General features: G+C 39.0%; 1 protein-coding gene across 1 annotated transcript in view; it reads left to right on the forward strand.

Moving 5' to 3' along the window:
- The window catches only part of LOC118593284, a 78,737-nt gene that overhangs the window by 16,582 nt on the left and 37,401 nt on the right, over positions 1-24,754 (forward strand). The window contains exons 6-8 of the mRNA XM_036202653.1: positions 317-505; positions 1,343-1,479; positions 10,081-10,199. Coding sequence (XP_036058546.1) covers positions 317-505; positions 1,343-1,479; positions 10,081-10,199 — 445 coding nt within the window. The remainder of the gene's footprint in view (positions 1-316; positions 506-1,342; positions 1,480-10,080; positions 10,200-24,754) is intronic.

A 24,754-nucleotide genomic window follows, 5' to 3' on the forward strand; every position in this document is an offset into this window, starting at 1 on the left:
TTCTGATTCCTGAGATCAGTCAGGGTGGTTTGTGGAGAATCCAGATGTTGAGGAATAGGGAGTAGTGAACAACAGGAAGAACATTTGTTTTCCTAACATTTCCAGGCACAAATCTTCTAGATAACAAAGGTAAATCATTGCAGGAATAAGAGAAAATTCTTTGGGAAGACTTCAGTGAAGATACCTATATGCCTGTGTCTGTAACATATTTCATATTTTTCTGTGATTTTTGTCATGAAATGTCTTTTTTGAATGCATAACAACAACTGTGAATATGATGACTTTCAGAAAAGGAATGTTAATTTTACTTTTGCAGAAAACGGTGTACCCAAAGAACACAATCTATGAAGTAGAAGATAATTCAGGAAAGATAGAAGTTGTAGGGAATGGAAAATGGTACAACATCAACTGTGATGAAGGAGATAAACTTCAACTCTTCTGCTTTCAACTGAAAACAATTAACAAGCAACCTAAGTTGGTGTGTGGTGATCACAGTTTCATTAAGGTAGGAAGAAGACAGGGAGCAGATTAACCAAAGAGGAAAATGACTTTTTTTTTTTAGGACTCCAAACATGAAATTTTCATTGTGTTACATAGATAATTCTGTCTGTGGAGGACAGAATTCAGATGAGGTCTTTATACCCATTTCTCTGGGGAAGATTTTTAAAAAAATGGATATTGAAGAAATAATTCAAAGAATATTGTATATATGCTAAATAACAAGATGCATGAAGAAGTTAAATTGACATAGAAATACATTTGAATAGAGATCAAGAGCAAGAGTTTTGATTTGAATACCAGCTTTAACAATTAGGAGTTGACTGATATTGGGGAAAGTTTAACTCTTAATCTGGATTTTAAGGGAAGAAATGCCTATACATTTATGAGTTATCACAGTGTTTAGCACTTCATAGGAAATAAGTAGGTACTACTTTTTTAATTGGGTAAAGATACTAGAGAGAGAGAGAGGTCTAGGAAATAGAAATGGCATAAAATATATGAAAGAATGAATCGACACTATTAATGTCACTACATATGGAAATATCCAACCTACTCAAATAAAGTCATGTTGAGTATGAACAGCCTTCTCTTCAAGAAACCCACAGTTGGAAAGGGGTGACTCAAAATAAGGCAAATACAATGAAGACAATGAAGCAGAGAAGATCAATAGCCTTTGAGAGGGAAAAAGGTCATGTAAGGCCCTTGAGGGCGGGGGGGGGGGGAATGGGTGACTGGAGAGATATAAACAATGCTTTAGCTCAAGTGCTAGGATCTTATAGTATCTCTCTCTCTCTCTCTCTCTCTCTCTCTCTCTCTCTCTCTCTCTCTCTTCTCCTTCCAGGTCACCAAGGCTAGGAGAAAAAAGAAAATACCTACTACCCATTTGAACCCAAAAGATGAAGGAGAAAGCAGCTACCTACTAAATCAATTCAGTGCTTTTAACAGTGATTTTTTTAAAATAGAGCCACCAAGCAATTGGTAATAAACAACAGCTTTAGTAGTACATCCAAGAATTTAATAGTTTTTATATCTGATTTGTGATTATGTAATTTCATTTTCAAAATTTCTTATTCTCTTTTGCTGTAAAAATAACACTTGAATTTAAATTCTCAAGGGTAGAAATAATAAAATTTTTAAAAAGGATGGGGGGAAAGGCTGAGTTGTGGGAGAAGGGAGAGGAGGGGATCTGTGGTTGGTATGTAAAATGAATAGAATTTTTTTTGATAAAAAAAGAAAAGAAAAATGATTCAGACAAAGAAGCTGTCTACAGCATGGGGAAAAATTTTTGCCAACTGCACTGTTAGTGGATCCCCAATATAAAAAGAACTCAAAATCTAGAAAATCAAGAAAACAAATAACCCAACTGGAAAATGGGGTAAAGAACAAAGCAGAGAATTTTCAAAAGAGGACACTGAAATGGCTGAGAAACACTTAAAGAAATGTTCAACATCCTCAGTCATCAGGAAACGCAAGTCAAAACTATTTTGAGATTTCATCTTAAACCTGTCTAAACAGCTAAGATCAGTAGAACAAGCCCATGCTGGTGAGGATGTGGAGTAAAGAGAACAGTCATCCATTGCTGATGGAGTGCCAACTTGTACAGTTTCTTCCAGTCTCCTTGACACATTTTAAATGCAGTTCACATTTTTTTTCCTGTTTTTATCTAAGAAGCTTTTTCCAGGCTCAACACAATAAGATTGTACGTTTTGCTATGTTTAGAAAGTTTATGGTTTAGTTCTTTTCCTTTTAGACTGTTATCTGATTTTTCCTTATTTTTAAGATGTGAGATGGGATTTACAGTATTATGAATATAGAATTTGTCTCATTAAGATGATTTTTCTTGGAAAAATATGCTTGAATAAACTCTCCTTTTTCCACTTACTTGCTTCTTACTTTGGTCCAAAGGCAGCTTTCTAGATTATTTACTGTTTTTGAGCTACAGTTCCTCTGTATTTTGAATGCAAAACCACACTGAAAAATTGATTGTCTTTACAAAATAATAGACAAAATATTATAATTTTCAATATTTCATGATATGGAAATCAACATATTTGATACTCCCTTACCTTACAAACATGCATATAGATAAAAGTTTTTAAAAATCATTTGCCAACATTATTAAGTACAATGAAGTACAATATATCTAGCAATAGCATTTTAAATTTTGATCAATTTCACATCTTCCTTTTCTTCAGTTCCTCGGAGATCAATACTCTTCACATACCAAGGTTACATTAAGGAGTAATTTATGTCTAATTAATGTGTCTATATACTCTTAACTATTGTCATACACTGGAGCATATTAAGTCTACCAGAAGCCACATCTTAATAAAAATGGCTCTCTCTCAGCTAAGGGTAATATTTTCTCTTAATCTCTTTTCTCCATGCTGGGCTTTTGTCTAGCTTGAGTTATACATGTCTTGTGGGTTTTCTTACAACTACCCGATATTTATAAGGACAACTTCCCTGTTATATATGTAAAGTGGTTCCCTATACTTATCCATCCACTTTTGCTACTACACTATTCTAGCCTCTAGGAAGCATGTAGGTACTTGTGCTCACAGACAAGCATAAGGACAACAAGGAATGTTAAACATGAAGTTTTGTCTCTTCAAAGGAAGAGGTGTATAACTTGTTTTCTGCCCCAGAGGCTGCAAAAAAAAACCTGCTAAATCTAGTATAAAATTGGACAGGGGATGAATTCACAGATATGTGTACTCTTGCACACACACAGAATGTATGATACATGTGTACATGAATAAATGCATGTGCACATAGAACAAAACATATTCCATGATACTACTTATAGAGCCTTTTAGGAAAAAAGCTATAAGAAAATATGATGCAATCCTGCCCCAGAACTCCCACCTGGACCAGAGGTGAGTGCCTGGGGTCACACCGAGAGAGGCCCACACCTAGGTCCCAGCCCTGGGCACCAGCCATTACAGGGAAGACCTGCCCAACTGGGCTCCAGGTTATGGCCATAAGGCAGGAACCCCCCAGTCCCCACCGGGAAGGTTCCCCCTCTCCAAGACCATCCATTGAACCCTACAACCTCCACACCCTGCCCCCACACCCATCTGCCTGAGACCCCAGCCACTTCTGGAGACTCAGAACCCAGCCCCCAGCTTCCAGCCTGCCCAGGAACTCCCACCAGGACAAGAGGGGAGTGCCTGGGGTTATAGTCAGAGAGGCACCCACCTCTAGACCCCACCCCTGGGCACCAGCCATTGCAGGAAGACGTGCCAAACTTGGTCCCAGTTTCCTGCCGTTTGGCAGGCCATGCAGGAAAGTTCCCCTTTTCCAAGACTGCAGACAGACCCTGCAATCTCCACACCCAGCCCCCACACCCATCTGCCCAAGACCCCAGCCGCTTCCTGAAACAAAAAGACCAGCCCCCAGCTCCCATCCTGCCCAGGAACTCCCATCTGAACCAGAGTGACCCCAGTCATTTCATGAGACATAGAAACCAGCCCCTAGCTTCCATCCTGCCCTGGAACTCCCATCTGGACCAGAGCTCCCATTCTGCCCCAGAACTCCCATCTGGACAAGAGGAGCTCCCATATGGACAAGATAAGGAGACTCCAGGGACTTCCTGAGACTCAGAGTCTAGCCCCCCAGCTCCTGTCTGACCAGCACTCTTATCTGGACCAGAGCTCCCATCAGGCCCAGAGCTTCCATCTGGAACAGAGAGAGGCTCCCTAAATCTGTCAGCTCTGTCTGGACCAAGTGAACTGATAAGACCAACAATGAATCCACAAGGAGATGGGCAGATGTCAAGGCAGAGTACATACAACAAAATAAAGAGCAATACAGCATCACCAGAACCTAGCCCTTCTCCAACAGTTAGACCTGAACATCACAGAATGGAAGAAGCAGAAGAAAACAACATTATAAGTAACATCATGAAGAGGCTAGAGCCTTATACAGAAGAAATCAAAAATAAAGTGGAGGAACAGACAAACAAAAAATGTGAAGAACGCTATAAAAAACTAGAAGAAAGGACAAATAAAGCAGAAGAAAACAATAAGTCCCTGAAAGAAACTCATGAAAAAGGCATGAAACAGATGAGGGAAACAGTCCAAGACATGAAGAGGGAAATAGAAAAAATGAAGAACACACTAGCACAAGGAATGCTGGAAATAGAAAATTTGAATAAACAAACAGGAACTTCAAAGACAAGTATAACCAACAGAATGCAAGAGATGGAAGAGAGGATCTCTGGTATTGAAGATACAGTAGAAGAAATAGATTCATCAGTCAAAGAAAACACTAAAACTAACAAAGTCATGACCCAAAATGTCCAAGAAAATTGGGACACCATGAAAAGACCAAGCCTACAAATAATAGGGACAGAGGACGGAGAAGAATACCAACTCAAAGGCACAGAAAATATATTTAACAAGATCATAGAAGAAAACTTTCCCAACTTAAAGAAGGAAATGCCTATGAAGATACAAGAAGCCTATAGAACACCAAACAGACTAGACCCCCCAAAAAAGTCACCTCGCCACATAATAATTAAACAACTAAACATACAGAATAAAGAAAGAATATTAAGGGCAGCAAAGGAAAAAGGCCAAGTGACTTATAAAGGCAAACCCATCAGAATAAAACCCCATTTCTCAATGGAGACTTTGAAAGCCAGAAGGACCTGGACAGATATAGTGCAGACACTAAGAGACCATGGATGCTAGCCTAGACTAATAAACCCAGCAAAACTTTCAATCATCATAGATGGAGTGAACAAGACCTTCCAAGAGAAAACCAGATTTAAACAACACTTATCCATAAACCTACCCCTGCAGAAAACACTAGAAGGAAAATTCCAACCTAAGGAAGGCAGATACACCCATGAAAACACAGGCAATAGATAACACCACAGCAGTAAACCCCAAAGAAGAGAAGTACACACACACTACCACCAAAAAAATAAAAATAATAACAAGAACGAACAATCACTGGTCATTAATTTCCCTTAATATCAATGGACTTAATTCACCTATAAAAAGACACAGACTAACAGAATGGATATGAAAGCAGGACCCATCTTTCTGCTGCATACAAGAAACACACCTCAAATTCAAAGACAGACACCTCCTAAGAATAAAAGGCTGGGAAAAGACTTTCCAATCAAATGGTCTTAAGAAGCAAGCTGGTGTAGCCATCCTAATATCCAGCAAAATAGACTTCAAACTAAAATCAATCAAAAGAGATGATGAAGGACATTACATACTCATTGCAGGAAAGATCCACCAAGATGAAATTTCAATTCAGAACCTTTAAGCCCCAAACACAAGGGTACCCAAATAAGTAAAAGAAACATTAATAAAGTTTAAAGAACATATAAAACCCCACACATTAATAGTGAGAGACTTCAATACCCCATGTTCACCTCTGGACAGATTGGCCAAATTGAAACTTAACAAAGAAATAATGGACTTAACTGATGTTATGACTCAAATGGAATTAATCAATATCTACAGAACAGTCCACCTGAACAAAAAAGAATATACCTTCTTCTCGGCACCCCATAGAACCTTCTCTAAAATCAACCACATACTTGGCCACAAAGCAAATCTCAACAGATACAAAACAATTGGAATAACCTCCTGTGTTCTATCAGACAACCATGGTTTAAAGTTAGATGTCAACAACAACAACAACAAAAAAAAAAAACTACAGAAAACCTACAATCTCAAGGAAACTGATTATGCTCAACTGAATCACCAATGGGTTAAGGAAAAAATAGAAAGAAATTAAAGACATCCTAGAGATCAATGAAAATTAATACAACACATACCCAAACTTATGGGACACTATGAAAGCAGTGCTAAGAGGGAAATTCATAGCACTAAATGCCCACATAAAGAAGCTGGAGAAATCTCACGCTAGTGACTTGACAGCATACCTGAAAGCTCTTGAACAGGAAGAAGCAAAGTCTCCCAGGAGGAACAGAGGCCAGGAAATTATGAAATTGAGAGCTGAAATCAATAAAATAGAAATAAAGAGAACAATACAAAGGATTAATGAAACAAAGAATTGGTTCTTTGAGAAGATCAACAAGATAGACAAGCCCTTATCCAAACTAACCAAAAGACAGAGAGAGAGCATCCAAATTAACAAAATTAGAAATGAAAAGTGGGACATAACAACAGACAATGAGGAAATCCAGAGAATCATCAGGTCAGACTTCAAAAACCTCTACTCCACAAAACTGGAAAATCTAAACTTCATATGGAAAAACAAAAAACCCAGGATAGCCAAAAGAATCCTGTACAATAAAAGAACCTATGGAGGCATCATGATCCCTGACCTCAAGCTATACTATAGAGCAACAGTAATAAAAACAGCTTGGTACTAGCATAAAAACCTACATGTGGACCAATGGAATCGAATTGAAGACCCTGACATTAACCCACACACCTATGAGCATGTAATTTTTGACAAAGAAGCCAAAAATGTACAATGGAAAAAAGAAAGCATCTTCAACAAATGGTGCTGGCATAACTGGATGTCAACATTTAGAAGGCTGCAAATAGATCCATATCTGTCACCGTGCACAAAACTTAAGTCCAAGTGGATCAAAGACCTCAACATAAACCCATTTACTCTGAACCTGATAGAAAACAAAGTTGGAAGTACTCTTGAACGCATTGGCACCAGAGATTACTTTCTAAATATAACACCAGTAGAACAGACACTGAGAGAAACAATCAATGGGACCTGTTGAACTGAGAATATTTTGTAGAGCAAAGGACATGGTCAACAACACAAAGCAACAGCCTACACAATGGGAAAAGTTCTTCACCAACCACACATCTGAAAGAGGGCTGATATCAAGAATATATAAAGAACTCAAGAAATTAGACATCAAAATGCCCAACAGTCCAATTAAGAAATGGGCTATAGAACTAAACAGAGATTTTTCAAGAGAGGAAGTTCAAAAGGGCTGAAAGACATTTAAGGAATTGCTCAACATCACTAATTATCTGGGAAATGCAAATCAAAATGACTTTGCGATACCTTCTCACACCTGTCAGAATGGCTAAGATCAAAAACACAGAAGACAGCTTATGCTGGAGAGGGTGTAGAGCAAGGGGAACTCTCCTCCACTGCTGGTGGGAATGCAAGCTTGTACAGCCACTTTGGAAATCAATATGGTGCTTCCTTGGAAAATTGGGAATCCATCGCCCCCAAGACCCAGCTGTAGCACTCTTGGGCATATACCCAAGGAATGCTCAATCATACCACAAGGGCATTTGCTCAGCTATGTTCATATCAGCATTGTTTGTAATAGCCAGAACCTGGAAACAACCTAGATGCCCTTCAACTGAAGAATGGATAAAGAAAAATATGGTATATATACACAATGGAGTACTACTCAGCAGAGAAAAACAATGACATCATGAGGTTTGCAGGCAAATGGATGAATCAAGAAAAAATCATCCGGAGTGAGGTAACCCAGACTCAAAAGGACAAACATGGTATGTAGTCACTCATAGGAGGATACTAGATGTAAAACAAAGATGACTAGACTGCTACACAACTCCAGGGAGGCTACCTAGAAAAGGGGACCCTAGGAAAGACACAGGGACCGCCCAGTGACAGAAAAATGGATGAGATCTACATTAACAATCTCTCTCTCTCTCTCTCTCTCTCTCTCTCTCTCTCTCTCTCTCTCTCTCTCTCTGTGTGTGTGTGTGTGTGGGGGGGAAGGGGCATGAAGCTAGAAAACATGAACAGGAAGAAGTAAGTCTTATGACATGTGAGCCAGACAGACATGTGAGCAAGTCAAGAAAGCAGAACCTGGACAATCTTATAGAGAAGAGAGAAAACCCACAAGATAGGGTGGAGGACACAAAGAAACCTTCGAGCAAAGTATTTAAAATATATTTACACTCCGGTGTTCATCATGGCTGTTAGGGTAGCTGGAAGACAGATGGTAAAGGTATCTGTGCACGTGCTGTCATTCCAGGGAAATTAGAGAGCAAAGATCTTCTGTGAAAAGGAATAAAGATGAAAAATTCCTGTATTCTCTGTGAGTTTGAAAATAACTACTCAAGTATGAAGGAGAACAATCTTTTTTTCCCCTTTGTAAACAGAAGAATTCAAGCAAAAATATCTGTTCCTAAGCAAAGAGACACACTGTTCCCGAGAATGACCCAGCTTAGCCTGACTTTACCTACCAGCACAGATCATACTGAAGGTCAACATCTGACCCCTCACAGCCATTCTTCAGGCCTTGCTAACAGTCAGCCTCAGACGACTTCTCAAGTCTCTGTGAGTCAATCTCAGACTCTTTACAGGAATCCACCAAATTCTCCCAGCCATTCCTCATCAAATTTTATGATTTTCTGTTTCTTTTGTGATATCTTCATAATATAATTACAATGGTTATAACCTTGAAAGAACTTCTTTAACCTCCCACAAATTTATTTATTTAATGTGTTCATTCATTCATATGAGACACTGGCTGTAATTTACATATATCTACTCCTTCTATTGCATTATACCATTTGCTGCAGAACTCTGTGTGTAACATATTAAAGTGTAATTTGGAACATGTGATTCTTAGGTACATCCAACTATTTGTGCTCATAAGTAATGACAGTGATATAATTAGAAACAAGCATAACCCTGGATTTAATTGAATTATTAATTAATTAATTTGGTTAATAATAATTTTTTGATTTAATAATTATTTGCCTTTTAATGACAACAAATTTATAAAGTGATTTATAAAATTTTCCAAGAGACCTTGCATTTAGAAGACTGGTACCCTGTTTGATCATAAACACACAAAGCAACTAGCAGTAGTGAACACCACAGGTATAAGGAAAGGTTTGCATAGCAACTCGCCTTTACTTTTAAAATAAAACTTAGAATCTTTATAGTTTTATACTTCTTATAAGTTTATAAAAATGTATTAAAGACAATAGAAAGAAGTATCATCCATTGTACATTTTTTTCTTGTACATGCAAATGTTTTATCTAAGCAGAGTTATGATCCCTTAAAAGACTTTAACCTAAACAGATACTGAAGTGAGTTCTAACTGGGTTTGGGGCATGATAGTACATAGCAAGTTGGGAGGTTCAGAGGAACCTCCCAATACTGACTGGTCTCTATGTTTTTTTGGGTTTTCTTTTTAATTACTGTCATAATTTCTCTTACAGCTCTTTGGGGCCCCTTCTATTTCAAATCGCACCCCTGGAATTCAGAAATAGTGCAAGAAAGCCAGCTGTGGTGATGCACAACTGTAATGCTTTGTAAAGCTACCAAACTGAGGAGGCAGAGGCAGGGGGATCTCTGTGCATTGTAGATGAGCCTAGTCTAGATTGCAAATTCCAAGCCAAATATTGAGAGCCTGCTTCCAAAAGAAAGCAAGGAAGGAGGGAAGGAAGGAAAGAGAGAAGTAAAGAAGGGAGGAAGGAAGAAAGGAAGGAAGGAAGGAAGGAAGGAAGCAAGCAAGCAAGCAAGCAAGCAAGCAAGCAAGGAAAAGATGGAGGGAAAGGAAAAGTGAAGGGCAATGTAGAGAGAGTTCATTAATCATCTGTCCCTTCCTGCCTGTTTTTCAGCTCCAGGATTCTTCTCTATGCGTGTTATTTTGCATGTGAAGAGCTTCTAATCCAAACCATTAAGATTGGCAAAGCCCTTGAAGTGAATCCAGTGGCTGCCAAACTAAGCATTTTGAAAGGCAAGACTAATATTTTGGAAAAGGTTTTGTAACTCCAGTCCTTAAAATGCCCAGGCTGGGCTCATGAAGAAGCTTTCAAGTACACCTGATCATAAAATATGCAGACTTGGGTTCATCTGTGCCCTCCAAAATATCAATGCAATCCCCTTATCTATTATATAAGATTTGTATAAACTGGAATTGCAACCTAAATCTCTATTTCTTCCATTCCAAACAAGTGGCACATAAGCCACCTGTTTAGATTTTATTTTCTCCATTCTATCCAATGAAAGTTTTCCTTATCTGTCTTAACTGTGGCTGGTTTTCTAGTATACACTCTTTGTAGAAACAAGGAATGAAAAAACTACCTAACTAACCTTCTGATGAAGATGGTTTCCCAAACAAATGATGGTGTTAGAAGCTACAAAACCATTTACTTATGATATTATAGGAAATGAAAAGATGTTCCATGACACAGTGGCTACTGACAATGAATTCTTCAGAGTCAAGGTGTTCAATCAAAGCCTACAGGAAATGTTCACCCCAAAGAAATTCATGGCTTTCTCAGATTATTTTGGTAGCTATGGGACTCTAGTGATACACAAAGCCTCCAGTGTGTCTGAGGTGACTAACAGCCAAACTATGGAAATCTTCCGTTCATTGGATGAAAAAGCCATCCCAAATCCTAAGATTTATGAACTTTACTAAAAAAACAAGAGAAATGACCATGAATGGAGAGTTTAAAGTACATATTTTAAGCCATTAGATTATTTTGTAAATTTTCTTCTGAAAAATTCATTTTAATTCTTGGCAGCAGCAATATTGTCGTTACTGAACACTAGAAACATAGGCTTTACATGAGAGAGAGAGAGAGAGAGAGAGAGAGAGAGAGAGAGAGAGAGAGAGAGAGAGAGAGAGATGGATGAGCAGAGTATCAAAGTCTGGTATGTGACAGCATCTCTTTTAATATTTTTCTCAGGGTAACACCATGAAAATTCTTTGGACAGTGATTCATAAAAAACCTTCAGCATTTTCCTGACCATGAAGATCCATCTATTGGCACCCTGGTCCTAGACACAGTTCAGTGTGTAACACACTTTGTTTTTAAATTGTATTTCTTTGATAGCTTCCTTTCCTGTCTTGTGGATAATCCAATTGTGATGAAGAGTCAAATCCTAGGCTAGGTACAGGTTGGTACAATGAGAATAAGAAACCAAATAGACAATTCTGCCCTAGAAGGCATCCATGTCCAAAAAGCTGGGATTCTGACCCCCATGTCTTTAAAGAGTTCTCTCTCCTATTCTTTACTTTATATCAAGATCTTATTGAAAAAGTGATTTCTGCTTTAAATAACAAGAGAAAGAGAAGTTGAACTGACTGGAGAAATACAGTTTAGTTTCATAGTTTATAACTGAAGACAATGAATGCAAGAACTTTCAGGAATTCTGGACTCAGGGAGTGTCTTTAAGTCCCAATATCCCACAAATTTCATGCTTAGCTGACCTAACCACATATATTCTATCATATTTTATACACGTGTTTGGCAGTGGATTTTTAATCAATTCTATTTGTATTATTTATCTACACTCTGATTAAATGACTGTGAATATACATGAGTCTATACAACTAATAAACAAATTAGATTGACTATAAACCTAAAGAGCAGAGATGTGGCTTTAACTTTAACAAACATAGAGTAGAGTGAATGAATGCAAGATTGATTAAATGTGGTCCATTTAAATGAGAACTACAATAGTCTTTCTTAGGCTCACAAATGAGCTACAGCTTTTCTCATCAAATCTCCTGAATGTAACTAGATACCTTACAAAGGTAACCAGTTCTGTTCTGTTGTTGCTTACTTATATTCTTTTGTTTTTGTTCCCTTCTTTTTGCTCATTAAGACACCTTGGCTCTTCTGGTAAGTTAACATCAGTACTTAGGAAGACACTCAGTTTTACTAGAGGAAGTATCAAAGGAAGAATTTGCCAAAACAAATATCTTAAGATGTTTTGTTCCTGTCACTCTGCTTTTAAATTGTGTACTTACATAATTATATTTATTTTGAATTAATTAATTAATTTTAATTTAGACTGTGAGGTTTGAGGAGAAGCACTCATGCCACGGTGCTCCTGTGTAGGTCAGAGAACAATTCAGAGAGTGGGTTGTTTTCTAAATCATGAATCCTGGGATAGACCTCAGGTCCTCAGGCTTGACAACAAGCAGCCCTACCTACTCAGACAACTCACTGTCCTTTGTATCTGCAATTCTATTACTAATATACGTATTTGCTTTAGCAGAGACAAGCTTCTGTTAACTTAAATTATTTCTCATTGATGTGATAAATTTTGACATCTTTTGCAGAAGATGAATGTTAATTTCTTTTGCAGAAAAGTAACAGGAATAATTGTATATGCTGGATCATGTGGTACTTTACTGGGGAACCTACACACTGATTTCTATAGTGACTTCACTAGTTTGCAATATCACCAGCAATGAGTGTTTACCTTTCCCCACATCCATACCAACATTTGCCAACTTATTTGTTTTTTAACTTAGCTTTCTGACTAAATCTCAAAATGTTTTTAAGATAATTTTTATTATTATTAAGAGATGTTCTATTCATTTTACACACCAACCACAGATTCCCATCCTCCCATCTCCCAGCCTTCCCCCCACACCCACCCCCCATTCTCACCTCCTCCTCAGCAGAGCCTAGTATATTCAGTTGAGGCAGGTCCAAGCCCTGCCCTCCTACACCAAGACTGTACAAAGTGTCCCATCATAGGCACTAGGCTCCAAAAAGCCTGCTCATGTACTAGGGACAGGTCCCTATCCCACCACCTGGGGGCCCCCTGAACAGTTCAAGCTAAACAACTGTCTCACCTATCCAGAGAGCCTAGTCCAGTACCATGGAAGCTCCTCTGCTATTGGTCCACAGTTCATGAGTTTCCACTAGTTTGGCTAGTTGTCTTTGTACTTTTTCCCATCATGGTCTTCATGTCCCTTGCTCATAGATTCACTCCTCTCTCTCATCATTTGGACTCCTGGAGCTCAGCCTGGCACCCAGCCATGGATCTCTGCATCTGCTTCCATCAGTCACTGGATGAGGGCTCTATGATGATAGTTAGGGTATTCAGCCATCTGATCCCCAGAGTAGGCCAGTTGAGGCACCCTCTTGACCATTGCCAGTAGTCTATGGTGGGGTCATCCTTGTGGATTCCTGGGAACTTCCCTAGCTCTCTGTTTCTCCCTATTCCCATGATGTCTTCATTTATCATGGTATCTCTTTTCTTGCTCTCCCACTCTGTCCCTGTTCCAGCTCGAACCTCCCATTCCCCTATGATCTCATCCTCCATTCCTTGCTCTCCATTACCCCCCTCACCACTAGTTTGCTATGTAGATCTGATCTATTTCTCCTTTGCTAGGCAATCCATGTGTCCTCCTAGGGTCCTCCCTTCTAGCTAGCCTCCCTAGAGCTGTGGGTTGCAGTCTGGTTATCCTTTGTTTTACACCTAGTATCCACTTTTGAGTGTGTATATATAGCATGTTTGTCCTTCTGAGTCTGGGTTACCTCACTCAGAATGATATCTTCTAGTTCCAACCATTTGCCTGCAAATTTCATGATGTCATTGTTTTCCTCTGCTGAGTAGTAGTCCATTATGTATATGTACCACATTTTCTTTATCCATTCCTCAGTTGAGGGGCATCTAGGTTGTTCCCAGGTTCTGGCTATTATGAGTAATGTTTTTATGAACAAAGAGGAGCAATGTGTCCTTGTGGTATGATTGAGCATTCCTTGGGTATATGCCCAAGAGTGGCACAGCTGGGTCTTGAGGAAGATTAATTCCCAATTTTCTGAGAAACCCATACTGATTTCCAAACTGGCTGTACAAATTTGCATTCCCACCCACAGTGGAGGAGTGTTCCCCTTGCTCCACATCCTCTCCAACATAAGCTGTCTTCAGAGTTTTTGATCTTAGCCATTCTGACAGGTGTAAGATGGTATCTCAAGAGTTGTTTTGATTTGTATTTCCCTGATTATTAAGGATGTTGAGCAATTCCTTAAATGTCTTTTGGCCATTTGAGATTCTTCTGTTGAGAATTCTCTGTTTAGCTCTGTAGGCCATTTTTTAATTGGATTCTTAGGAATTGTGATGTCTATTTTCATGAGTTCTTTATATATTCTGGAGATGAGCCCTCTGTCAGATGTGGGGTTGGTGAAGATCTTTTCCCATTTGGTAGGCTGTCATTTTATCTTATTGACTATATCCTTTTCCCGACAAAAGCTTCTCAGTTTCAAGAGGTCCCATATATTAATTGCTGCCTCTCAGTGTCTATGCAACTGGTGTTATATTTAGCAACTGTTCTCAGGTGCCAATGCATTCAAGACTACTTCCTACTTTCTCTACTATCAGGTTCAGTGTAACAGGATTTATGTTGAGGTCTTTGATCCACTTGGACTTGAATTTTGTAAATGGTGACAGATATGGATCTATTTGCAATCTTCTACATGTTGACATCCACTTATGCCAGCCCCATTTGTTGAGGGTGCTTTGTTTTTCCATTGTACAGTTTTGGCTTCTTTGTCAAAAATCAGGTATTCATATGTGTGCGGATTAATATCAGGGTCTTTAATTTTATTCCATTGGTCCACATATTGGTTTTTATGCCAGTATCAAGCTGTTTTTTTTTTTTTTTATTACTGTAGCTCTAGAGTGGAGCTTGAATGGTTTTTATGCCAGTACTAATCTGTTTTTATTACTGTAGCTCTATAGTAGAGATTGAAGTCAGGGATCATGATGCCCCCAGTGGTTGTTTATTATATAGGATTCTTTTAGCTATCCTGGATTTCTGTTTTTCCATATGAAGTTGAGTATTGTTTTGTCCAAATCTGTGAAGAAATGTGTTGGGATTTTGATGGGGATTACATTGAATCTGTAGATTGCTTTTGGTAAGATTGCCATTTTTACTATGTTAATCCTACTTATCCATGAGCATGGGAAATCTTTTCATTTTCTGATATCTTTTTCGATTTCTTTCTTCAGAGACTTAAAGTTCTTTTAATACAGGTCATTCAGTTATTTAGTTAGAGTTATCCCAAGGTATTTTATATTATTTGTGGCTATTGTAAAGGGTGATGTTTCTCTGATCTCTTTCTCAGCCCTTTTATGATTTTTATATAAGAGAGCTACTGATATTTTTGAGTTAATCTTGTATCCTGCCTCATTACTGAAGGTGTTTATCAGCTGGAGGGGTTCCCTGGTAGAATTTTTGGGGTCACTTATGTACACTATCATATTGTCTGCAAATAGTGAAAGTTTGACTCCTTCCTTTCCAATTTCTATCCCTTTGATCTCCTTTTCTTGTCTTATTGCTCTAGCTAGAACTTCAAGTACTATATTGAATAAATTTGGGGAGACTGGACAGACTTGTCTTGTTCCTGATTTTAGTAGAATCACGTTGAGTTTCTCTCTATTCAATTTGATGTTGGCTGTCAGCTTGCTGTAAATTGTCTTTATTATGTTTAGGTCTGTTCCTTGTATTCCTTATCTCTCTGGGACCTTTCTCATGAAGGGCTGTTGGTTTTATCAAAGTCTTTTTCAGCACCTAATGAGATGATCATGCTTTTTTTTTTTTCTTCAGTTTGTTTATGTGGTGTTTTACATGGACAGATTTTTTTATGTTGAACCATCCTTGCATCCCTGGGTTGGAGCCTACTTGATCATGGTGGATAATTTTTTTGATGCGTTCCTGGATTCAGCTAGCCAGTATTTTATTGAGTATTTTTGCATCAATATTCATGAGCGAGATTGGTCTGTAATTCTCTTTCTTTGTTGCATCTTTGTGTGGTTTGGGTGTCAGGGCAACTGTAGTCTCATAAAAAAGTTTGGTAATGTTCCTTCTGGTTCTATTGTGTGGAACAATTTGAAGAGTATTGGAATTAGCTCTTCTTTGAAAATCTCATAGAATTCTGTGCTGAAACCATCTGGACCTGAGTTATTTTTTAAGGGGTTATTGGCCTATTTAAATAGTTTATCTGGTCTTAACTTTGGTAAGTGGTATCTATCCAAAAAAAATTGTACATTCTTTCAGATTTTTCAATTTGGGGAAGTACAAGGTTTTGAAGTATGACCTGATGACTCTGAATTTCCTCATTGTCTGCTGTTATGTCTCCCTTTTCATTTCTGATTTAGTTGATTTGTATGCTCTCTCTCTCACTGCCTTTTGGTTAATTTGGATAAGGGCTTATCTATCTTGCTGATTTTTTCAAAGAACCAACTCTTTGTTTCATTGATTCTTTGTATTGTTCTCTTTGTTTCTATTTTATTGATTTCAGCTCTCAATTTGATTATTTCCTGGCATGGCTTCCTCCTGGGTGAGTTTGCTTCTTTTTGTTCTAGAGCTTGCAGGTGTGCTGTTAAGTCACTAATGTGAGATTTCTCCATCTTCTTTATGTGGGCATTTAGTGCTATGAATTTTCCTTTTAGCACTGCTTTCATAGTGTCCCATATGCCTCAGTATGTTGTACTTTTATTTTCATTGAATTCTAGGAAATTGTTAATTTTCTTTCTTATTTCTTCCTTGAATCATTGGTGATTCATTTGCATATTATTCAGTTTCCATGAGATTGTACGATTTCTGCAATTTTTGTTGTTGTTGAAATCTAACTTTAAACCATGGTGTTACAATAAAATATGAGGCTATTTCAATTTTTGTTTTATCTGTTGAGATTTGCTTTGTGACTGAGCATGTGGTCAATTTTAGAGAAGGTTCCATGGGATGCTGAGAAGAAGGTATATTTCTTTGTGTTAGGGTGGAATGTTCTGTAGATATCTATTAAGACCATTTAAGTCATAACATTAGTTAAGTCCATTATTTCTCTGTTGAGTTTCAATTTGGCCGATATGTCCAGTGGTGAAAGTGGGCTGTTGAAGTCTCCTACTATTAATGTGTGGGGTGTTATATGTGATTTAAGCTTTAGTAATGTTTCTTTTACATATGTGGGTGGCCTTGTGTTTGGGGCATAAATGTTCTGAATTGAAACTTCATCTTGGTGGATCTTTCCTGCGATCAGTATGTAATGCCCTTCTTGTTCTCTTTTGATTGATTTTAGTTTGAAGTCTATTTTGCTGGATATTAGGATGGCTACACTAGCTTGCTTCTTAAGACCATTTGATTGGAAAGTCTTTTCCCAGCCTTTTATTCTTAGGAGGTGTCTGTCTTTGAATTTGAGGTGTGTTTCATGTATGCAGCAGAAAGATGGGTCCTGCTTTCATATCCATTCTGTTAGCCTGTGTCTTTTTATAGGTGAATTAATTCCATTGATATTAAGGGAAATTAATGACCAGTGATTGTTCCTTCCTGTTATTATTTTTATTTTTTGGTGGTAGTATGTGTGTACTTCTCTTCTTTGGGGTTTACTGCTGTGGTGTTATCTATTGCCTGTGTTTTTGAGGGTGTATCTGCCTTCCTTAGGTTGGAATTTTCCTTCTAGTGCTTACTGTAGGGCTGGGTTTATGTATAAGTATTGCTTAAATCTGGCTTTGTCTTGGAAGGTCTTGTCCACTCTGTCTATGATGATTGAAAGTTTTGCTGGGTTTATTATTCTAGGCTGGCATCCATGGTCTCTTAGTGTCTGCATTATATCTGTCCAGGTCCTTCTGGCTTTCAAAGTCTCCATTGAGAAATCAGGTGTTATTCTGATAGGTTTGCCTTTATAAGTCACTTGGCCTTTTTCTTTTGCTGCTCTTAATATTCTTTCTTTATTCTTTACATTTAGTTGTTTAATTATTATGTGGCAAGGGGACTTTTTTGGGGGGTATGGTCTGTTTGGTGTTCTATAGGCTTCTTGTATCTTCATAGGCATTCTTTAAGTTGGGAAATTTTCTTCTATGATCTTGTTGAATATATTTTCTGTGCCTTTGAGATGGTATTCTTCTCCTTCCTCTATCCCCATTATTTGTAGTTTGGTCTTTTCATGGTGTCCCAAATTTCTTAGACATTTTGGGTCATGACTTTGTTTGTTTTAGTGTTTTCTTTGACTGATGAATCTATTTCTTCTACTGTATCTTCAACACCAGAGATCCTCTCTTCCATCTCTTGCATTCCATTGGTTATACTTGCATCTGAAGTTCCTGTTCATTTGCTCAGATTTTCTATTTCCAGCATTCTCTCTGCTTGTGTCTTCTTCATTTTTTTCTATTTCCATTTCAGGTCTTGGACTGTTTCCCTCAACTGTTTCATTGCTTTTTCATGATTTTCTTTCAGGGATTTATTGTTTTCTTCTGCTTTATTTGTCCTTTCCTCTAGTTTTTTTTTTTTTTATAGCATTCTGCCCATTCTTTGTTTGTCTGTTCCTCCACTACATTTTTGATTTATTCTTTATAAGCCTCTAGCCTCTTCATGGTGTTATTCATAAGGTTGTTTTCTTCTGCTTCTTCTATTTTTGTGATGTTCAGGTATAGCTGTTGGAGGAGGGCTAGGTTCTGGTGATGCTGTATTCTTCTTTATTTTGTTGTATGTACTTCTGCCTTGATGTCTGCCCATCTCCTTGTGGATTCATTCTTGGTCTTATCAGTGCTCTTGGTCCAGATAGAGCTGACAAATTCAGGAAGCCTCTCTCTGGTCCAGATGGACTCTCTGGGCTGGATGGAAGCTGGGGGCTGGTCACTGAGTCTCAGGAAGTGGTTAGGGTCTCGGGCAGATGGGTGTGGGGGCAGGGTGTGGAGATTGCAGAGTCTTCTGGGGGTCTTGGAGAAGGGGAACATTCCCAGTGGGGATGGGGGGGTCCTGCCTGATGGCCAGAACCTGGGGCCAAGTTGGACAGGTCTTCCTGGAATGGCCAGAGCCCAGGGATGGGACCTAGTGGCAGGGCTCTCTGGGTATGATCCCAGGCACTCACCTTTTGTCCAGATGGGATCTCCAGGGTGGTATGGGAGCTGAGGGCTGGTCTCTGAGTCTCAGGAAGTGGTTGGGGTCTCAGGAAGATGGGTGTGGGGGCAGGGTGTGAAGATTGCAGGGTCTGCTGGGGGACTTCTGTTAGGTCCCTTATTTCTGTTAAGTTTCAGTCTGGCAGATTTATCCAGTGGGGAGAGTAGGTTGTTGAAATCTCCCACTAGTGTGTGGGATTTGATGTGTGATTTATGCTTTAGTAATGTTTTTTGTTTTTTTGTTTTTGTCTGAGAAGATTTTTTTTAATTGTTTTTCTTTATTTTTATGTGTTTTAAATTTTATACATCAGCCATGGGTTCCCCTGTCCTCCCCCCTCCCGCCCCACCCCCACCTTCCCCCAAGCCCCTCCCCTCCATTCCCATGTCCTCCAGGATCAAGGCACCCTGGGGATTCCTTTAAACCTGGTAGATTCAGTACAGGCAGGTCCTGTCACCTCCTTCCAGACTGAGCGAAGTGTCCATGTGTAAGCCCAAGGTTTCAAATAGCCAGCTCATGCACTAAGGACAGATCCTGGTCCCACAGACTGGATGTCTCCCAAACAGATGGTCTATTTAATGGTCTCACTTATCCAGAGGGCCTGATCCAGCTGGGGGCTCCACAGCCTTTGGTTCATAATTCATGTGCTTCCATTCATTTGGCTATTTGTCCCTGTGCTTTTTGCAATCTTGGATTCAACAATTCATGCTCTTGCAGACCCTCCTCTTTCTCGACAGTTGGACACCTGGAGCTCCGCCTGGGGCCTGGCTGAGGATCTCTGCGTCCACTTCCATCAGTTATTGGATGAGAGTTCAAAAGCACAGAAGACAGCTTATGCTGGAGAGGATGTGGAGCAAGGGAAACTCTCCTCCACTGCTGGTGGGAATGCAAGCTTATACAGCCACTTTGGAAATCAATATGGTGCTTCCTAAGAAAATTGGGAATCCATCTCACCCAAGACCCAGCTGTTGCACTCTTGGGCATATACCCAAGGTATGCTCAATCATACCACAAGGGCATTTGCTCAGCTATGTTCGTATCAGCTTTGTTTGTAATAGCCAGAACCTGGAAACAACCTAGATGCCCTTCAACTGAAGAATGGATAAAGAAAATGTGGTACATATACACAATGGAGTACTACTCAGCAGAGAAAAACAATGGCATCATTTGCAGGCAAATGGATGGATCTAGAAAAAATCATCCTGAGTGAGGTAACCCAGACTCAGAAGAACAAACATGGTATGTAGTCACTCATAGGAGGATACTAGATGTAAAACAAAGATGACTAGACTGCTGCACAACTCCATGGAGGCTACCTAGAAAACGGGACCCTGGGAAAGACCTGGGGATCACCCAATGACAGAGAAATGGATGAGATCTACATGAACAACCTTGATGACAGTGGGAGTAATGAAGGGCAAGATTTGAAGGAAAGAAAGCTTAGGGGAGCAGGAGATCCCAGCTGGATCAAGAACAGAAAGGAAGAACAAGGAATAACAGACCACGATAAATGAAGACCACATGAGACCAGGAATAGGCAGAGTGCTTGAGAGTTCCCCAGAAATCCACAATGATATATCCTCTGTAGACTGCTGGCAATGGTCAAGAGAAAGCCTGATCTGACCTAGTCTGGTGATCAGATGGCCAAACACCCTAACAGTCATCTTGTTTTTTTGTTTTTTTTTTAACAAATGTGGGTGCCCTTGTGTTTGGGGCATAAATGTTCAGAATTAAGACTTCATCATGGTGGATTTTCCCTGTGATAAGTATGTAATATCCTTCCTGATCTCTTTTGATTGATTTTAGTTTGATGTCTATTTTACTAGCTATTAGGATAGCTACACCAGCTTGCTTCTTAATTCCATTTGATTAGAAAGTCTTTTCCCAGCCTTTTATTCTGAGGCAGTGTCTGTCTTTAAAATTGAGATGTGTTTCTTTTATGCAACAGAAGGATGGATCCTGTTTTTGTATTCATTCTGTCAGCCTGTGTCTCTTTATAGGGGAATTGAGGCCTTTGATATTAATGGATATTAATGACCAGTGATTGATAATTCCTGTTATTTTTTGTTGGTATTGTTGTGTGTTTCTCTTCTTTGGTATTTTTTGGTGTGGGATTATCCACTGCCTGTGTTTTCATGGGTGTATCAAATTTCCTTAGGTTGGATTTTTTTCCTTCTAAGTAAGTGCTTTCTGTAGGCCTGGATTTGTAGATGGGTATTGTTTAAATGTGGTTTTATCTTGGAATATTTTGTTTACTCTGTTTATGGCATTTGAGAGTTTTGCTGGATATAATAGTCTGGCATGGTCTCTTAGTGTCTACATAACATCTGTCAAGGACCTTCTGTCTTTCAGTGTCTCCATTGAGAAGTCAGGTGTTATTCTTATGGGTCTGCCTTTATATGTTACCTGGCCTTTTTCCTTTGTGACTCTTATTTTTTTTTCTTTATTTTGTTATGTTTAGTGGTTTGATTATTATGTGGCAAGGGCACTTTTTTTGTTATCCAGTCTATTAGGTGTTCTGTAAGCTTCTTGTATCTTCATAGGCATTTCCTACTTTAGGATGGGAACGTTTTCTTCTGTGATTTTGTTGAATATATTTTCTGTGCCTTTGAGTTGGTACTTTTCCCCTTCTTCTATCCCTATTATTCTTAGATTTGGTCTTAGTGTCCCAAATTTCCTGGACATTTTATGTTATTACTTTTTTGGCTTTAGTCTTTTTCTTTGACTGATGTCTCTATTTACTCCATCATTGTACTGTCAATACCAGAGTTTCTCTCTTCCATTTCTTGCATTCTGTTGGTTATGGTTGCATCTGTAGTTCCTGTTCATTTACTCAGAATCTCCATTTCAAGCATTCCTTCAGTTTGTGTCTTCTTTATTGCCTCTATTTCAGTTTTCAAATCTTGGACTATTTCATTCTTGGCTTTCTTTAAAGGATTTATTGATTTCCTCCAATTTTTTGTTTATCTTCAATTTCTTTAAAGGAAATTAATCATTTCCTCTTTAAAGGCATCTATCATCTTGTAAAAGTCATTTTTAAGGTCGATTTCTTCTGCTTCTTCTGCTTTGGGATGTTCAGGTCTTGATGATCTAGCACTACTAGGTTCTGATGGTGCCATACTTGTCTTTACATTGTTGACTCTATTTTTGCACTGGTGTCTACCCATTTCTTTCTCCACTAAGTGAAGTGGTGTCTGTGTCTGAGCAACCTCTTATGGTCTGATTGATGTTCTTAGTCTAATGGGAGCTCTTGGTCTAATCTGTGCTTTTGGTCCAATAGGTGCTGATGGATTCTATGTCTCAGGGAACAGATTACAGTCAAATGGGCACCACCAGGCTCTGTATCAGGGGACATCTATCCCCAATTGGTGCAGGGTGGGACCTGTTTTCTTGATGAGGGGTCAGGGGAAGAGGTAGGTGGCAGGTACCTATTACTCTAAAGGCTTGGAGGAGGGTCACAGAATGTGCCCCTGGTGCATGGAGGCTAGGGTCCTGTTCTGCTCAGTCCAGAGATGGGGCCTTACCTGTTGGATGAAGTTTGTCTTATGGTTCTGGTTTTTACTGGTGTCACAAGGGGCTGTTTTCTTGGCAAGCGGGCTGGGGAAGAGCCTCAAAATGGTTTTAATTAGCATTTTCACAATGTATGAGGATGTTGAACACTTTTTAAAATATTTCTCAATTATTTGGATTTCATCATCCATTTCTAATTGAGTTATTTGTTTTCTTGATGTTACATTTTCTCAGTTCTTTTTATTTTCTATATTCAAACCTCCAATCAGACTTTGTTTTAGTTACTTTCTATTTCTGAGAAGAAACATGATTTCAAAGGCAGCTTATAAAAGAAAGCATTGGAGGCTTGCTTACAGTATCTGAGAGTTAGCCCATCACTATCAGAAAGCATGGTGAAGGGTAAGCAGGTATATCATTGAGGCAGTTTCTGAGAGCTCATATATAATCTGCAAGTTGCAGGCAGGTAGAGAGAAACTGGACCTTGTGTGGGCTTCTAAAAACTCAAATTCCACTGCCAATTACACTCTCCCTTCAATAATTCCATACCTAATCCAGCAAGACTACACCTTTTTCACTAACTAGAGACCAGACACTCAATGAGCCTATGGGGGCCATTTTTATTCAAACTATCAAAAACATAATGAAAAATAAATTTTGCCCATTGTAGAGACTGCCTTCTCATTTTAATGGTATTCTTTTCTGCACAGAAGATTTTAAGTTTTATGAGATTTCATTTATCTGTTGTTAGTCTTAGTAGTTACGCAATAAGAATCCTGAAAATAAAATACTTCCTTGTGACAATGAGCTCAAGTATATTTCATATCTTCTCCTTTATAAGGTTTGGGTTAATGGGTCAAATGTTGAGTTCCTTGAACCCTTTGTTGAGCTTTGGGCAAGGTGAGAGATAAGGACATAGTTTCATATTTCTATGCGTAGTTATCTAACCAATATGTTTTGTTGCAGTTGCTGTCTTTTCTCCAATGCATATTCTTGGCCTCTTTATCAGAAATTAAATGTACATAGAAATGTGAGCTTTCATGTAGGTTCTTACTTCCATTACATCAATCTATGTGTCTGCTTTTATACCAGTATCATGCTGTTTTTATTCTCCATTGAGAAATAAGACAAGTGAAGGAGATAAACTGCATATAAACAGAAAAAGAAGAAAGCAAAGTATACTCTCTGGGAACCCACCAGCCATGCCAGTCAGAGAAGTAGGTAGACAATCCTCAGACTTCCATTATCCCTTCTCTCCTCAAATCTAATCCCGCAGTCTCAGCCCTGGCTCTGTAACAGAGCACTCATTGTGGCCTCCTCTTCCTTTCTGCTGCTACCTCCAGAGGATCAAGCAGAACTCCGATAGCCTTCCTTACCCAACCCATTTGTCTAGCTAGTTTTTGCCACCTTGACATAAGCAAGAGTCATCTGAAAGGAGGAATCCTCAATTGACAAAATGCCTCCCTTAGATCCAACTAGAGGGCATTTTTACTTAGTGATTGATGGGAGAGGGCCCAGCCCACAGTAGGTGGTGTCATCCCTGGGCTGGTGGTCCTGGGTTGAATAAGAAAGCAGGCTGAGCAAGTCATGAGGATAAAGCCAGTCAGCAGCAATCCTCTATGGCCTCTACATCAGCTCCTGCCTCCTGGTCCCTTCCCAGTTTGAGACCTTGTTTTGACTTCCTTCTTTGATGAACTGTGATAAGGAAGTGTAAGTCAAGTAACCCCTTTCCTCCCCAAGTTGCTTTGTTCAAGATGTTTTATCCCTCGGTCTAAACCACAAGACATTCCATGGGAACCATCCTGCCACACCAGACAATGAAATAGATAGCCCAGGGAAGCAGGAAGAAAATCTACAAATCTTTAATCTTCCTCTTCTCCTCTGAATCCAATCCCTTAGTCTCATCCCCAGCTCAGCAATAGACTATTAACTGAGGCCTATCTTCCCTTTCTGCCTCCGTCTCCAGGACACTAAGCAGATTCTGGTGGAATACCTTGCGTTCCTTCCTCCTGTGGAATCCCTCAGTCCACTTCTATCCCATCTCCAAACCTACGCCTTATATCCCAATACCAAGAAACACATTCTAACTGGAATCTCCAGTGACCACATCTGAGAGGATCTCAGAAGAATCCCCTACCAGG

This window comes from Onychomys torridus, chromosome 11 (assembly GCF_903995425.1).
Source record: "Onychomys torridus chromosome 11, mOncTor1.1, whole genome shotgun sequence".
In the NCBI taxonomy this organism is placed as follows: Eukaryota; Metazoa; Chordata; class Mammalia; order Rodentia; family Cricetidae; genus Onychomys; species Onychomys torridus.